The following is an 18,412-nucleotide window of genomic DNA, read 5'->3' as shown; positions in this document are numbered from 1 at the left end:
TATGCTTTGTTAAGTCTTTTGTCTGTATAGTCTTATAGGTTCAGTTTGACTCCATTCATCTGATTGGTTCTATACATACAGTCTAACTCCTTTTGTTTGTTGGATTTAGACTATACATATAATCTATTTATTTTGGTCTGATGGGTTTAGTTTGTCCTATTTTATAAGATTTAGTCTTAGTGTCTTGGATTCCTATATGTGTGTATGTGTTTTGGGAATCGTTAAGTATAGAGCACAACACAGAAAGAGAAAGTGTGAATAGCAAAGTGTTAAGTATGAGTATAGAGAGTTGGAAAGAAGATACATAGAGAGGAACACATAATCGGTTGGAGAGATCAAGGAGTTTCTCAGAAGGGCAAGGGTTGTTTTGTTGTAAACACTTAATATTATTTTCAGATAGTGATATCAGTTCTCTTCTTTTGATGTAGGTCAAATTGGTTAAATAATCACATAAATTTGTTGTGTTCCCTTCTCTCAATTTTTTTATTCACATTTTACGTTCTTATTAAATTTTCTTGTTTTTATGTTTTTTTCCTTGTTCGTACATAATATTTATTCTGTTTGTTTTTCTTTCTTGTTTCAGAACCAACATAACTATTTTTTAGTTGCTAAAACCACAATTCTTGTAAAAATACAAGAGTAGTTACAAATACTAATTATCCAAATTAAATTCAAAGATCCTATTCAAACGATTTTTTGTTCGTACTAATGAACAACATGCACTGCGTTGTATGAACTAACAACACAAACTATTACAATAAATAAATTAGTCGTGCTTAGATTCATTAATTTTGAAATCAAAGAAACAAATCTTGGAAAGGAATTGAAACTAATTATCTAATGTAATTGTTTCATCACCAGAGTCCATCTTTGACCACTTTTTAATACGATTTTGAGCTATAGTAACCTGCGCAGTGAAATAATAACTCAAGCATTTATATATAAATAATTATAATTTTTTTGGTGAGGCTGGGGCAATACATAAAGATAGGAAGCAATAAGAGGTATAATCAAATACCTGCTTGTCCCAATTAGTTTTGTACGTGATTATACTTAGCACTATTGTTTGAATAAATGTTCCAAACAACATTCCGATCCAAATACCCTACAAAAGAAAAAAAAAATTGTCAAATAATACACGAAACACACTAGTCGAATGTAACTTGAGAATGAGAAGAATACCAACCTTGACTTGCCAATGCAAAACATAACCAAGCACAACCCCTATTGGAACACCTATGATGTAATAACACCCTATGTTCACATAGGCTGCAATGCTTTGCCACCCTGCTCCAATAGCAACTCCTGTTGAAATCATAAAATCTTCATATTTATGTGCATTATTTTGTATTTTTTGTATTTTTTTTTCATATTCAATATTCAAATTTTGATTTTGTCATGCAAAAACTATTCGAACTCTAGTCTTAAACAAACTTGTTTAACCAACTTAACTGAGAGGCAAATGTTTAAAAATACCTGAAAGTACAGGTTGGACACTGTTTAGTAGAAGAGAGATTGTCAACATAGGCGACATGTCCCCAATAACATTGGCCACGTCCTTATTTGAGGTAAATATGGAAGAAAGTTTTTCCCTAAAAAATAAAAAGAATAAAAATAGAATAAATCCAATGGCGAAGGAGGTAAGCACCGTCACAATTGTAGAGAACTTTGCAGCTTTGGAGTTTCCTCTTCCAAGCTCGTTTGCCACTCGAACACTGTTAATAAAGAAAGATAAAGTTAATATTCCATAGTAAACAAACACCAAATGAAAGAGAAGAATTCCATTACCTTGCAGCAGACAAGAAACCAAGTGATATCATTATTGCCCATCCAACGATGTTAAGGCTGTTAAAAACATGAAATTTGATCTTAAGCAACCTAAGAAAAATTCACTATACCGAAGTTGGAGATAAACATAAACTATCATGAATAATATTAACACTATTTATTATTGACTCTAAAGTTTATAAAACTCATGAAATGATGTAAATTATTTTCCATATTTAATAAGTATTACCCATCATTTCATGAAGAATAAATTTAACCCTATAATGTTTGACAAAAAAATGTGTTCTTAATTAGTATTTTTTTCAAATTCTAATAAATAAAATGTGAGACAATACATAAGCATAATACCATATTGATAGAGCATCAATTTCGACCTCGGCATTTTTCATGTTGCCCGTCAAAAGAACTAATATCGTGTTGTACCAGAGTTCAAGACTGTAAAATATACAATAGCTTGAAGTTAGGAAAACATATATATATATATATATATATATATATATATATATATATATATATGTATGTATATATGATTCATTATCCTTGGGAACATTTTCATAATTGAAATCTGGATAATCAAAAATTTATATTCTATATTGATAAAATCCAAATTTATTTGGCAATCATTGCATTTCTAAAAAGCTTTATCCATTACTTGGTAGAGAAGAAAACTCACCATAACATGACACCAGATGAGAGGGAAAGTTTAGCAACAGACCAAAGATCTTTGAATGCTAAAATTGAGAAACCATGCCATGTTTTTGGGCACCAACCACATGTAATAAATATTATTTGGCCAATATTGGGAATCCAGTATGCCAAAATTGATGAAGTCATTACACCAGGAATCCCAAGCTTAAGTTTCATTGTCAATAGCCAAGAAAGGAATACATGAAAAATCATTGAGAAAGATGCCAAGAATGAAATAATGACATTCCTACTTTGAGATTGCAAGAAAGTTTGGCATGTGAATGAGATGAAAAAAGAGAACAAGACAGGAATTAACCAAAGAGAAAAGGTTCCAGCCATTTGTGCTATGCTATCTTCTTGGCCTAGGATCTTCAAAATTGGGCTTGTGAAGATGAACACAGGAACAAAACAGAGTGTAGTTAAGAATAAAACTACCCATGATCTTTGAAGATACACTCCCATCATGCCATATTCTTTTGCACCGTATGCTTGTCCACAAAGTGTTGACAACGCACTGCTCATTCCTAACTACAATTTTCATTTAATAGACAAATAATTTGTGTTATTCTCTTGTAGTTGCAATTCCTTGAAGATCTTATAACATGAGGATATTTATAAGGAAAAAATGGCATGATATATGAGAATGATTGCATAGCTAGAGCATGTGCTACTTTCTGATTATTAAGTCGTCACAATACAAATACATTAAATAAAAAAATCATTAAAAAAATTAACATGATTATTTACCCTTAGTTATTTTCATATAAGAAAATTAAAAAGAAAAAAAAAGTTGATGGATTGATTTGCATTGACCAACCGTCAACTTATTTTCTAGTAGGTCAAAGTAGAATGGATTAAAGAAAATTAGTGGATTGAAAATCTAACTTTTCCTATTAAAAAAGTGTTAAAATAGATTGGTCCAATGGATACAATCCGTTTTTTCATCCTAACTTTTTATCACAGTGATAAGATTGTTTTTATCCATATTTTTTTATTCTTCTTGTTTATTGGATATTTTAATTATTAATAAGATAATTATAAATTGGGTTAACTCCACTAATCTAATCGGTGTATATAAGCTAAAATACTAGGTTAAATTTGTTTAATGAATTGGATCGATTTGATAATAGATAAAATCAAAGTAATCAAATTGAGTATTCATAATTTTAAATTTTTTACACTCGGCTATATTACAATATAAAATACATAATATTTAACTATTTTAATCTTTATTTGTATTTATTTTTTCTTTTCCCTAATTTTTCATTTTCTCCATTTTTATTTTATATTTAAAAAGAGGCAAAAAAAATCTTAGTAACCTTATTCGAACGATCAATCTAACTTACACACAACCATTTTTATTTTATTAGATTCAATTTTTTTTATAAAAAAAAACTCAATCTAACTCGTAACAACTTCTCACTCTCAATTAATTTCTCCTTTTATTTTTTTTCTAATTCTCAAATTTTTAGAAGAATTTTGTTTCTATTTATTTTTCTTTTTCCAAATTTAATATAATATTAATTTCTTCTTTTATCAATTATATATATAATTTCTATCTAACTTTTAATGAATTACATATTTATAACTACTGTGGATTTATTGTGAAGTAAAAATTAAAAAAAAAAATAGTGAAATAAGAAACTTCAATGCTATTTTATTGAAAATTAAAAAAATATATTACATTTTTTTATTTGCATATAAAACCTCAAATAACACTTAAAAAAATTAGAAATACTAGTATAAAAGATTCTAATTAACTTTTTAATCCTCCACTATGTACAAGGTGTCTATCTTCCGAGTAAAATCACCACTCTAGAGGTGTTTGTATTCATGTTTCGGGTAAAATCACCATTATCTAAAGGTACGGTTGTGTTCATGTTTACTTGCACTGAACAAGAATGCTTTGTGAGAGTGGATTTTTGTTGAACGTACCTTGGAAAGAGCAAATCCATAAACTAAATACACACTAACTTTTCTTACTTTCCCTCACCAATTTACTCCTCGTTGACGACAAGCATTGGGTGTAAATTTGCAAGTATATCCATTAACGTGATTCCCAAGGAATAAGATCACTAAATAAAAGTCAAGATTTGTTCTGAAATATGTAAGTTTCAAATTCTACGTCAAAAAATATGAAGAAACTGATACATTAATTTTTTAACCATATTAATTGTGTATAAGTCATCACTTTTGATGCCTAAAGACTGCTATAAAGTATGAACAATATTTGAAATTCTTAACAATAGAAAAGCTTTAATTAAAAAGATACCCTAAAATAATTCGAGGGTGTGACGCAGGGAAATTAAAATTTGTAACAAATACATACCAGAATACCAAGGGCAAAGCGTAAAAGGACAGTGACTACAAGAGCAAAACCAGCAAGTTCCACTGAGCCAATGTGACCAACAAAGGCTTGGCTTATAACACTGATACCAAAGGTGGAGAACCTAGTGAATGTGGCTGGGACTGCCACTGTCCACACCATCTTGCTCTCTTTCCACACCCTCTTCACCAATGATAATTCATTTTCTTCTTCTTCTTCTTCTGATATTTTCTCTTTGCTAAGCAATTTCTGCTTTAGAACTCCCTCCATTTGAAGCTTCTTAAGATCAAAGAAGATACTAAGGGATCGATATTGAGTGCAATGTAGTAAAAGTCTTGGTGGATATATATTGAAGCAAGAGAAGTGGTGATCTTTTAGGTTAAGGTAGTTAGATGGTCTTGTGGGACACTGAAACTGTCTTGTAGGGGTTGGTAGATGTGTGTGGGATGATGTTTTCTTGTGATCTTTTAGCTTTTCTTGGTCAGTGGTATGTGATATTGTCTATTAATGGAAGAAGGAAGAACTAGAATGATATAAGGTTACCTCATGTGTTAAAATTAACTTATATTAAAATCACTTTTTAAATAAGTAAAATAGAATAGCTTTTATAAATTAACTGTATTTTATATTTTAGTCTTATAGCTGGTTATTGAGAATGTTGTTGGATGAAGTCAAACCATAAGTCATAGGAGAATGATCTGATGTTAGACTGAACAGGAGTTTTTGGTCGTTGTGGGCTTCTTAAGCAGATGAGGGAGTTTAGGCCCAATTTTTTATAAAGAAAAAGAAAAGTAAGTGTTAAGTGTTGTTTAGGTCACAGTGATTTTATCATCAAGCACTCAAAAATTGTTTTGCTCTATATATCACCAACTATTAATAATGAATTCACGACCTGTTCCTGCTGCCACTTCCAGAGCTACGTGCTGACCAAGAAAATCTTTAACAAAACTTTATCACACACATCTACCAAGCCTACTAGACAGTCTCACTATGACAAACCTTGAACACTACCCAACTACCTAAAACACAATATAACAAAATTATCATAAGAATATAGGAATATATATTTTATAATGATATAATATATGTTATTAAAAATTATTTTCATCTACATACACTATAAAAATGTTTTATTTTAGAGTCGGCTAAAAGTCTATAAATAATAAAAACCGATATAATATTATATAATTTTTTTCTATTTTAATTTTTTATTATCCATTAAGACGACATTACGTCGACACGAAATTTATTTTATGTTTTTCTTCATCTTTTTTTTTCCAGCTTATCATTTATTCGTTTGTATTTTTAGCATTGTCGACTCAATTCTGGAACCTTGACATGTTAAGTGAACTTAATAATCAACTGTACCATGACACAATATGCATATATAAGATTGAAAAAATTATCTTTATCTCTCTTAAAGAACGTATAATGTCAAAAAAAACCAACATTATTCTTAAGATGTAGCGTCGACTTTTTCGACACTAAATTTAAATTTAGTTTAGTGTCGAAAAATCGATGTTATTCTTTAAATATAGCGTCAGCTTTTCTGTCACTAATTTAATTTAAATTAGCGTCGGAAAAGCTGACACGTACTATATCTAAAGAAATAGCTTCGGCTTTTTTGACACTAAACTTAATTCAAATTTAGTGTCGAAAAAGCCGACGTTACATCTTAAAATAGCGTCGATTTTTCTGATAGTATTTGTGTCGGCTATTAGTCGACGGTTATTTTTCGCAGCTATTTCAATGTTTTCTTGTAGTGATAATAAATATAAATTATATTGATATATTATTAAAAAGTGTAAATATAGATTATGATAACACATAAAATATATTATTAAATCTCATTTAAAATCAACACTAAAATTATGTGTAACTATATATTAAATAATATATATATATATATATATATATATATGAGGAAGGTTATAATAACACCGGTATAACTTTTACTAAGTATTATACTGTTTAATAACTTTATATGTTTAATAACTTTATATTAATTGTGAATTTTATAAATCCAACCGTTAGATTGAAAGTTCATATCACTTTATATGTGTATATCAAATTTTGTTAAAATTGAACAACAACTTGAAGGTAATCAAAGTGTTCATATTTTAGTATATTTTAAAATGAATATATTACGTCAATTTTGTTTTATAAGAATGAAGTATCAAATCATCTTAGATTAATATAAAATTTTGTATATATGATCTAAGAGATATGAACTTTCAATTTAACGATTGGATTTTCAAAATTCACATTATATATATATATATAGGAGAGTTATAATAACACCGGTGTAACTTTTATATTAAGTATTACACCGCTCAATAACTTTCTATTTAATGTGAATTTTAAAAATCCAACTGTTAAATTGAAAGTTCATATCTCTTAGATCATATATACAAAAAAAATTATTAATCCAAGGTGATTTGATACTTAATTTTTATAAAAAAAAATTGAGTAATATATTCATTTCAAAATACACTAAAATATGAAAACTTTGATTACCTTCAAGTTGTTGTTCAATTTTAACAAAATTTGATATACATGTATAAAATGTTATGAACTTTCAATATAACTGTTGAATTTACAAAATTCACAATTGTCGCAACCCAAAAATTTTCGATTTCGCGACTTATGGTTTAGACATCCTTTTAAAGATCTAATCAATTAAGGAATGCTCGGACGCCAGACTAATCCTTAATTAATAGTTTTTTTGAAAATAGGTTCATGAAGTTACCACCAATGTTTTACTCAAAACATTGGAAAAAGAAAAAGTTTTTAAAAGTCCAATAATGGCCTTGATAACCAGAATTGGGTTCGGGGTCGGTTACGTGTAGGGAAGGTATTAAGCACCCCTACAACGCCCTAAATCGGTACCCTATGATGAAGATAACGTAATAAGAATTAATAGTTTAAATATTTAATCCCCTTTATTAATGATTATTTACATGAAAATTAAATTACACGGTGAACCCTAAGATATCTACATAATTGTGTGTATTATAGCAATATATGGAATAAAAGAAGAGAAAGATAGAACAAGAGATTGATGAGTAATACCTCGTAGCAAGCTTTATTAGATCTTCACCTATAGAGATTTTAGGTGCTTTGCGGCAACCTTTCACACTATAATATGCCTCACAAAACTCAAGAAATACAATAGGAGAGAGAGAGAGAGAGAAATTTCGAGCTCTAAGGAGTCTTGGATGAAATTTTTGAGGTCCTGAGAACTATGTCCGAGCTGTCTATTTATAGACATCAAAAAGTTTCCAGAACGGCCCGTTCCAAAATCAGAACAGGCTATTCTGGATCCGACCGTTCTGTGTTAATTTTGTAACTGGAACGACCCGTTTTGAAACTGGAACGGCCCGTTCCAGAGATAACATTAACACATAATTGGGTAGACTGGAACGACCATTCCAAACAAGGATTTTTAGGCCTTTTTAATAACTTGGAACGGCCCTCTCCCGTTTAAGAACGACCCGTTCCAGTGTAGGTTTTAACCCTTTTTTAGGAGTTTGGAACGGCGCGTTCCAATCTTGGAACGACTCGTTCCAAACTAGGGTTTTAGGCCCTTTTAAGAACTTGGAACGGCCCGTTCCGATTTTGCAACAGCCTGTTACAGGCTTCTAAAACCAGCTTGTTTGGGCTTTTAGGCTTCCTGATGTCTTGTCCTGTTATTTCCATGCTTTGGAAGCTCCTTTCATTGATAATAGATGTCTATTTCATTGCTTTTGTTGGTCTGGACGAAATTGGGTGTCTACAACAATTAATATAAAGTTATTGAGTGGTGTAATATTTAGTAAAAGTTATACACACACACACACACACACATATATATATATATATATATATATATATATATATATATATATATATATATATATATACGTATATTATATCTATAGTAATATTTTTATGTGTCACTATATGTAAGATTTCTTGTAATGACATTAACACTTCTCACTTTTACAGCTTTGAATGTAACATAACTACATAAAAAAGGGAAGAGAATGAAATAAATACACAATAATAAAATAAATAAATAAGTCTTATTTGATAGAAAAATATTAATTGAATGACGTGACTTGTTCAAATATTCTTTCTTTTCATTTTAGAGGGAAAGATGTAACAGCCCAATTTTCACTGGGCCAAGAGCCCAATTAAGGTGGTTTAGTAGCTCGGAACGGGCCGTTCCAAAATTAGAACGGGTCGTTCCAAACTATTAAATTTGCCTACGATTTTTAGTTGGGAACGGGTCGTTCCGATTTTCAGAAATGACCTTTTCACCTAATTGAGAATGGGCCGTTCAAAAATATGACCGTTGTGAGTATTAAATGCACCCTAGAACGGGCCGTTCTGGTTTGAGAACGGGTCATTCTGGATGTGATTTTTAGTCGTGATTTAAGGGTCCAGAACGGGTCGTTCCGGATTTGGAACGAGCCGTTTCGGCGAAGCCTGATACCTATAAATTGAGCTCTCTACCACTCCCAAAAGGCACACCTCTCATTTTCTAATTTCTTTTTTTTTGCTCTCTCTTCTTTCCCTCTACTTTCTATTTCAGACCGAGGGGAACCCTGCAAGGGAGACCAACCAGATCTTGTGTAGGTTCAGCTTCTACATATCAAGGTACGGGGAAAAGGGGATTATTTATATGTAGAGTTACATGAGGGAATTGGGTAGAGGAAGAGTCCCTTAAGATTATGAGTAATTTTATAATTATTTCTATTTGAGGAATTGTTGATCCTATTAGATTTTACATGTATTGAGGATTAGAAGTATATATTTAATTTGTAAGAATGATGACTTGGAAGAAAGAACGAAATTATAGAAAAGTTCCTGTAAGCTAGGTTTTGGAAAAATTGGATTATTTCTGTTTGAGGAATTAATGATCCCATTAGATTCTGTATGTGTTGAGGATTAGAAATATATATTTAATTTGTAAGAATGATGATCTGGGAGAGAGAACGAAATTGTAAAAAAGTGCCTGTGAGTTAGGTTTTGGAACAATTGGGAGTTTTACTATTTATGTTAAGATTATATTAAATGTGTAATTCCATTGATTATTATATTAATTCATGAATGTTATTGTTATATTACTTGATAAGAATTGATGATCTAGATGTGAATTGCTTGAAGAGTGTGTAAACCCTTATTTTGTTGGACTTATCCGTTGTGTATGTGATATGTTATTGAGCTATAAGATGAGATGTTGTATGGATGTGATTATGATTGTGATTGTGGTTCCTCACATTAATGACCAGGGACGGCACGGCCCCTGGATAAGTAATGCTACAGGGAGGGCGTGACCCTGACATGGTGTGGGATGAGTGAGACAATTAACAAGTATCACTTATGTCAAATATGACAGCCCTAGCATAGGGTTAATTGCAACATTTGTGTGGATTGTGTTGTGATTGTGGTTCCTCACATCAATGACCAGGGATGGCACGACCCCTAGGTAAGTGATGCTACAGGGAGGGCGTGACCCTGACATGGTGTGGGATGAATGAGGCAATTAACCTATATCACTTATGTCAGTTGTGGCGTGACCTTGACATAATGTTAATTGTAAACTTTGTGTGTATTATGAATGTGAAAATGATAATGTTAATTGCAAGATTTGTGATGAATTGGTTGTGAGTTATGACGTGAAGATGATGCATGATTGATAAATTATGATATATATAAATGCTTGTGAATATTTCATTAAGTAATGAGTAAAGATGGGATTATGTTGTGTTTTTCTTATGTGCTTTACATATAGATGTTTTCTTTTCTCACTGTATAATTTGTGGATGTTTTAGGTGAGGAAGATCTAGCTATGAGTGGCATCTAGAATGCCAACAGTTGAATTATGGGTATACTCTGATATTGTGACATCGGGACAGAGGATTTTCTAGGACATGGGTTTTTTTATATAAATTTGGAGTTGTATCTATTGTTTTGAAAATAATTTGTAAACTCTTAAGTTTTACTTTCCAAGTTTTATTTTCAATCATTTTGGATATTGAAGAACATTTGTGAAAGTTTTTATGTGAACCCTTTTACCGACAATTGAAAATTTATTTGTTAGTTTTATTATTATCAATATATGTGTTGGGGTAGTAAGGGTGTCACAAAAGATACCAAGACAACTTCAATAGGTAAAAAGCAAAAATATCATTACTTATTATACATCTTTTTCAATTGAGATAATTGTGTTATTCTACATACATATTTTTTTTAACCACTAAAATTGTCCTAATAATATTGAAATAATATCCACAATCATTAATTCATCATTGTAATTTCTAATAATGGATAAAATATTTCTTTCACCTTCTACACAACTTAAAACATCATCTCAGTTTCTACTATTTTTAATTTTTTTTCTTTTATCTTTCTTTTCTTTCACTTTTTTCCAATGAGCCTATCAGCAAATACAACAATTATTGAAGACAACAAAAAAAACTAAAATAAAGGAGGCCCACTAAATATAATATCCATCATCCAAGCTGGGTAGTGCGTGTTTGGTTTTCATTTTTAAACGTAATTTTTTCTTCTCTCTTCACGTCCACATGTAAATTTACGTGGAAGTTCCTATTCATTGTGTGGAAGAACATACGTACAAGATTTTGATGATGCCAAAGAAATTGTAGAAAATGAAAGGTCAAGATTAAGCAAGTTGATCAAGGAGCAAAATTTCAAGTAATATCTAGATAAGTCTTGACTACTTAGCTTAATATGTAAAAAGAACTTTTAAAAGTATTGCAAATTTTACTTGGCCATTAAAATTAGAATCTCAAGAAAACCTAAACTTAATCTTTTTGAATTTAAGAATAAGTTGTTTGAAAAGAAAGCAAAAAGAGTGTTCAAAAATATTTTTCAAAAATGTTTTTGACTGAAAATTAGAAATTTCCTATAATCAAAAGTTTGTGTAACAAATATAAGAATATTTGTCTAGTTGTGACACCCTCTACCCCACATACCATAACACAAATAACAAAAATTGAATAACATAATTTTTTTATAATTAAAATACCAAACATGTTTAAATAGAGGGTACCACATCCATAACTTAAACAATAGCTTAATTAGCAGAAATTACAAAGAAATAATATAAGGTCTTACTAAATAATTTAATAAAAATATCTTAATCTAATCCTATCTACGCCCCAATGTCACATGTCCTATCAGAGCAAATTCCAACACGAGAAAAGGGAGTGAGAAATATCTCACTCTAGCTCACAGTGTAAGAATATACACTAGATAGCCAAACACAAATAAAACATATATAACATAGATAAATTAATAATAATATCACATTTCAATCATCCAAGACATATCAATTTTTCATATAACATTAAAATGCACATGTATGGACACGGACTACATTTTACCATGCATGTGGCGCCAGTAACATGTCACATGGCGCATTGCCGCTAGCAATAGACGAAGAGTAGTCTAGGAGTACATGTTGGGTCACACCCTCTGCGCACTCTCACTAAAAGGACATACTACCAGAGTCTCGTCAGGATAATTAAGCCGCGCAAGATATACATCCCATGCACACAATGGACGAGACTGGGACTTACAAATCGAGCTATCCCAAGGACTAATCCCCAAAGCTTTTACACTAGGGGGTCTTCTCTAGCAGTGTATTTCATATCGTACCCTTAAAAACATTTATGCATATGATGCATGTCAATCAAGACTCTATGTTTTTCTTATATCACATTTTCATGTTTCATTCCCATATCACATTATCATGTCTCATTATCATCATGCCATCAACACATCACATCTCATCATCATATTTCATCATCATGTTCTCATCATCATATTCACATCATCCCATTCACATTATCACACTATCACATCATATTCACTATTTTCACAGAGCACTTTAATTCATATTAAAACTCATCTATTTGCGAAATTAAATACATATTCATACATCTCATACAACAAGGAATACAACAGAACAATCAGAAGGTAAAACAGAAAATATTAAAAATATGTCTGTTTCTCATAGGTTTCCCACAGGAACCCATAGAACACTCTAATTTATATCAAAACTTGTTTATTTTTAAAATTAGACACATATTTACACTTAGCAAACATCAAGGAACACAACAGAAAAATCAGAAGGTAAAACAGAAAACATTTAAAATTTGTCTCTTATAATTACCAATGCATTCCCTTAGGGTTTCCCACGGGAACTCATAGAGATCTCAAATTACACATTTATATTTACATATAAACAGAGCAAATAGAAGAAACATATATAATTGGGAAAAACCCCTCATAAATAAGCATATAACAAACATAGGATTGGGGTCAATCCAACTACCCAACATACATTCCCACACCCAAAGCGAGATTTCTCACTCCCCCTTACCTTGATAAGAAGGAGCTGAAACCAAAACAAGACCTTGCTAATTTCCTCCTCTGAGTTCCCTTGGTCTTCAGAGAGTATAGAAGAAAAAAGGTTAAAAGTGAAAAAAATGCATTTTTGGAGTGCTAGAACGTTCTATTTATAGGCATCAGGTGTGGCCAGAACGGCCCGTTTCGAATCTGGAATGGCTCGTTCTGGAATCATTTATCATGCGTAAATTTCATATCCAGAATGACCTGTTTCAAAACTAGAACGACTTGTTCTGAATTTACATTTTACCCACAATGGCCATGATTGGAACGGCATGTTCCCAAATCGAAACGGCCCGTTCTGGATTTGAGTTTTACTCATAAAATTTTGTGTTGGAATGGCCCGTTCCAACATAGTCTTTATAGGCCATTTTCGTAGTCTGGAACGGTCCGTTCCAGTTGAGAATGGCCCGTTCTGGGCTACTAAAAATCAAAATATTACAAAAATAATTTTCATAAATATTCATTATCAAAATACTAATAATTATTAAAAACCTTTAAAACATTCTATAAAACCCATTAAAATAACTATAAGAATATAATCTCCACAAATATAAAATAAATAATAATTAACTATTTACCAATAGAAAATTCGGGATGTTACAATTCTTCCCTCCTTTTTAAAATTTCGTCCCCAAAATAATAAGTAACTATTTACCGTTGTAATTGATTACCAAGTCTTGTAATCGATTACCAGAGAATCTTTTCTGAAAAATTATAGAGAGTTACAACTCTTCATGAAAAGACATAACCTAAGAAACAATTGTCTATAAATTCCTATAATTTTTCAGAGAAAAGTTACGAACTCTATTGTGAAAAAGTCATTTACAAAAACTTCTTGGCCAATTTCATTTGCATTATTCTAAGAGTTCATTAAGATCTTTAAAGGTGTAATATCTACTCTTAAAAGAAGAGTTCTTCTGTAATTCCAAATTGATCATTAGATCTGTGAAGGAGAAAGGGTTGTTCTCCTTGTTGTTTTTGAATCTCAACACTAGGAAAGGGTATTCCAAGATGTTGGAGGATTCAAGTCTCGTAAGTAATACAAGAATAATGAAAATCTCAAGTTGGAGACTTGAGGACTGGATGTAGGCAAGTTTGGCCGAACCAGTATAAAATCAAGTTTGCAATTCTTCTTCCCTACACTTTTACTTACTTATTATTTAATTGTAGTTGAGTAATTTTTATATCATTACATACATTTTGCTTAAATAAATAAATTTTTAGAAGGTATCTTTAAAAATTGAAAAAGAAAAGAAAAATTAAGATAACTTAATTCACCCTCCTCTTAAGTTATACGAAGCTTATTGACTAACACATTGCTTCCAGTTAAACGTGATTTTTCACATCTCAACTCTAATGCAAACACACGCATAACTGATGTTGCGTTTGGGCATTAGTGTGGAGAGTGGCCTGCTGGACCAGTATCAAATAATGTTCATATTTATGTTTAGGCAGAAAATTAAGGAGAATTAATATTAATACAGATAAGTCTATAATTTTTAAAAAAAAATTAAAGATATAAATTAACATATAAAATACTCTTATAATTATTTATCAATTTAAATTAAAAAAAAATTAAATAATTTCTAATTTTTAAAAAAATTTATTGATCTAACATATATATATATATATAAGAATTTTTAATTTAATGGTTGGATTATTAAAATTTGATGTAAAACATGAATAACTGAATAAAGTAAATTTAGATGGTGTGCGATATTTCTAAATTTTTTTATAAATTCCTAAAATAAATATTATTTATTTATCTAAGATTCATCATTAAAGATAAAAAAATAACGATTTTAGATTTTAAAGGAATCAAAATCAAAGACAAATATTTTACAAGAACTAAAATTAAAATTTATTTATTTTACACAAATAAAAAATAATAATTATAAATTTTTAAAAAATAAAAATAAGAAGACATACATAAAAATTAAAATTAAAATCCATTCATCTTAGATGAACTTAAAAAAAATTAAAGACCGAAAAATTATATAGCTTTCCTCTTAGCTATGAATCCAAAAATTGTAAGATATCACTTTATTGAATAATTTAAGTTGAACAATCAGCTGCTGCATTCATGGGAATGATTGAGGCGGATATTTTCGGTCCCTATATTGACATGACCAAGACTTACCAACAGGCATGGCAGCGGGGTGGGGTTTTTGCTCCTGATATTTGTGGGAATAAAATCTGGGTCCTCATTTTTGCTCCTGGTGAGGTTTGGGTTTTTCCGCCCCGCCCCCGCCCCCATTCTCGCCCCGCTCCTATTTTTTTTTCTTCTTTTTTTTCTTTTAAATAAATATGAACAATTTTAAAAAAAATAAAAAAAAAAGTAAAATATTATAAATTTTTATATATAAATTTATAATTTTGGTTTATATATATAAAAAAAATAATTTTTGAATTATATTATTAAGCGAGGCGGGGGTGGGGGCGGGTATGGGAGCGGGGCGCGGGGTGGGTATTAACATTCCCGGCCCCGGCCCCGCCTCCGATTTTATCAATTGGGGAAAACCCAAACCCGAACCCGAACCCGATAAACACGGATTTTCCCCATCCAAATCAAGGCGGGTTCGGGTGGGTACCCACGAGGGCGGGTTAGATTTCCATGCCTACTTACCAATATTTTTGGATAACATTAAATGACTTATTCTCGTAATATATTGACTTTAGTATTTATATATAATTATACATTATATTTATCTATGTTTAAAAAATATTTTTTAATAATATATACTTTTTAATTGTCAGTTGTATTAATGATATTTTTCTAAAACATTTTTATTTAATAAATAATTTTTTAGATAAAAAATAATAAAATTTCGAAACTAATTAGACAAAAAATTCTATCTCTTATTAGAATTGTAGAAGATAAAAGATGCATATATATTTTTTTCCAAACATATATATATAATTAAAGTATATTTTATAAAATATCTAAAAGAAAAAATATTAAAATAAATATTGCATTAGTCAAAATAATTATTATATTAATTAAAAAATTATTATTATTACATAATTATTTTCAAAATATACTTTAAAAAAATATAATAATAATTTAAGTCGAAACGATCCAAAATATAATTCTGACCCGTTCTCATAATAGATTAAAATCATTTTTAAATACATAGCATGGAGATTTTCGCTACAACGTCAGTCAATCTGAGTTGGTGAACTACTAAGTTGACAGGATTATAGTAGTTGGAATAGTATAAAAATATATATTTACAAAAATATGTTTAATTTTAATTTTAAAAAAAAATAATTTTTTTTTCTACAAAATGAATTTTATAAAATTTTATTAAAAATAGAAAAATCAAACATTTTTTTTCTGAATTTTAAATTAAAAAATAAAAATTATTTTCAGAAAATAAAAAAAAAATTCTTAAACGAACCCTAAGTTTGGTAAGACCTTATAGGTAACAAGAACCACGTGATGCACGTTTGGGACCACAATTAAAATCCATCAACAAAAAATATCAACTGCAAAATATATAAAAACCTACAAATATTTTTTGTTAAATTACATTTTCATCATTCTATTTTTTGCCCATCAAGAATTTTCATCTTTCTATTTTAAAATATCAATATTTATTGTTTTTATTTTTAAAAATATAATATTTTAATTTTATGATTAATTTAATGTTTGTTAATTATTAAACTTTGATAATATATAATACAATAAAGAGACCAAATTGTGGATTGATAAAAAATTAAAATTAAAATACAATTTAACCAATATTTTTATAGACCTTCTTATGGTTTTATATAAAAATATTAAGGATTAAATATTTTAAATATATCTATTTAATATTTAGTGTAGGAAAAAGTAAAAGAATTTGTGAAAAAAATATTGTAAAAGATTTAAATCATTGAAAAAGAGAATAGAAAGATAAAAGGAGAGGAAAAAAAGTAGATGATATAAAAAAGTGATACGGTGAATAAGAGGGAAAAAAATATAGAAGCAAAGAAAATGTTAGTAATGCTTCACTTGAATGTCCTACATTTTTATTTAAATTTATTAAAAAGTTATAAAATTATGTGACTTTCACTTTTTATTTTGTAAGTTATACTCATGGTTCATTTCGATGATTTAAATATATTTTTAGTTTTTATAAAATGAGTATATTTTGATTTTATTTTGATTATTTTTTTATTTTTTATTTTTTTAAAATTTGAAATTATTGTTTAAGTTTTTACTATTATGTAATCCCTTTTTAATAATTTATGTGTTCGTTAGAAAGTTATATAGTTATTATATGTGATACTTACAATTATATGTTATATTTCTATTTTTTTTAATAAACTTTTAAATTAAGTATTATATATATATATATATATATATATATATATCTTAAAATAATTATTAGTGACTAAAAGTAAAAACTTTAAATTTTAAAAAGATGAAATTAATTTAAAGAAAAATATTTTACAATCATCAAAATCAAAATTCACTCATTTTACATAGATAAAAAGTATTTAAATCATATGTATAAATATTAAATTATATAAAATATTTATTATTGTATATTTCAAAATGTTATATATAATAATGATTTATCAGATTAATAAAAAAAAGTGCTTATAAAAAAGACAAACCAAATATCTTTGTTTTGAATACATAATATTAAAAATGTTAATTATTAGTTGCATATGTCAAATAAATTTTATGAATTTATAATAAATATTAATTGATATATACATTAATAATATATTTTTGAAAAAAAATATCCTAATTATATCCTTAAAATTTCATAAATCAAAATAAATCGTGTTACTCACAAGATACATTTTACAACACTAGTAGCATAATTTGTTTAACAAGATAAAATAATTAATATAATTATCTTCTAATAAACACATAAGTAGTTAAAAAGAGTCACATATAGTAATAAAGACTAAAACACTATTTTTAAATTTTAAAGAAATAAAAAAAAACAAATAAAAATTTTATAAGAATCAAAAGACTAAAACATATTTAAGTGTAAAAATATTATATTATATATATTCAACTTAATAATAATAATAATAATAATAATAATAATATAATAGTACGTAGGACCCTAGTGAGGTCTGTCCCTGCCTACGTAACTAGAAAGAGATAATTATTTTATTAAAAGAACAATTAATTAAAAACTAACACTACTCTCTCTATATATATATATATAATAACCAATAAAA

The 18,412-nt window shown here is 28.7% G+C and overlaps 1 protein-coding gene across 2 annotated transcripts; it reads right to left on the bottom strand.

Moving 5' to 3' along the window:
• Positions 1 to 284: 284 nt before the first annotated feature.
• LOC109802818 (protein DETOXIFICATION 21) lies at positions 285 to 5,605 on the bottom strand. 2 transcript variants are annotated; one of them, XM_020364213.3, is made up of 9 exons: positions 4,805 to 5,605; positions 2,462 to 3,003; positions 2,137 to 2,223; positions 1,789 to 1,845; positions 1,649 to 1,715; positions 1,477 to 1,496; positions 1,187 to 1,305; positions 1,019 to 1,105; positions 285 to 907 (listed from the first exon to the last, which is right to left on the bottom strand). In XM_020364213.3, exons 1-8 carry the CDS (start codon positions 5,069 to 5,071, stop codon positions 1,032 to 1,034), a joined length of 1,233 nt encoding a protein of 410 aa, XP_020219802.1. In that variant the 5' UTR covers positions 5,072 to 5,605; the 3' UTR covers positions 285 to 907; positions 1,019 to 1,031. The 2 variants fall into 2 exon arrangements, with proteins under 2 accessions (XP_020219802.1, XP_020219800.1); XM_020364211.3 differs by having other exon boundaries at positions 619 to 907; positions 1,477 to 1,715; positions 4,805 to 5,600.
• Between the last annotated feature and the right edge of the window lie 12,807 nt (positions 5,606 to 18,412).

This window comes from Cajanus cajan, chromosome 4 (genome assembly GCF_000230855.2).
Source record: "Cajanus cajan strain Asha chromosome 4, NIPB_CcT2T_4, whole genome shotgun sequence".
Taxonomy (NCBI): Eukaryota; Viridiplantae; Streptophyta; class Magnoliopsida; order Fabales; family Fabaceae; genus Cajanus; species Cajanus cajan.
This window is presented reverse-complemented; position numbering and strand designations above follow the sequence as displayed.

What these genes read in the sequence shown, in the direction of transcription:
- LOC109802818 (XM_020364211.3), bottom strand. Translation starts at nt 5,071, where the DNA reads ATGGAGGGAGTTCTAAAGCAGAAATTGCTTAGCAAAGAGAAAATATCA. An exon ending in TGTCCAACCTGTACTTTCAG is followed by an intron (nt 1,306 to 1,476) that starts GTATTTTTAAAC and finishes TGATTTCAACAG; the next exon opens with GAGTTGCTATTGGAGCAGGG. An exon ending in TTTTGCATTGGCAAGTCAAG is followed by an intron (nt 1,106 to 1,186) that starts GTTGGTATTCTT and finishes TTTCTTTTGTAG; the next exon opens with GGTATTTGGATCGGAATGTT.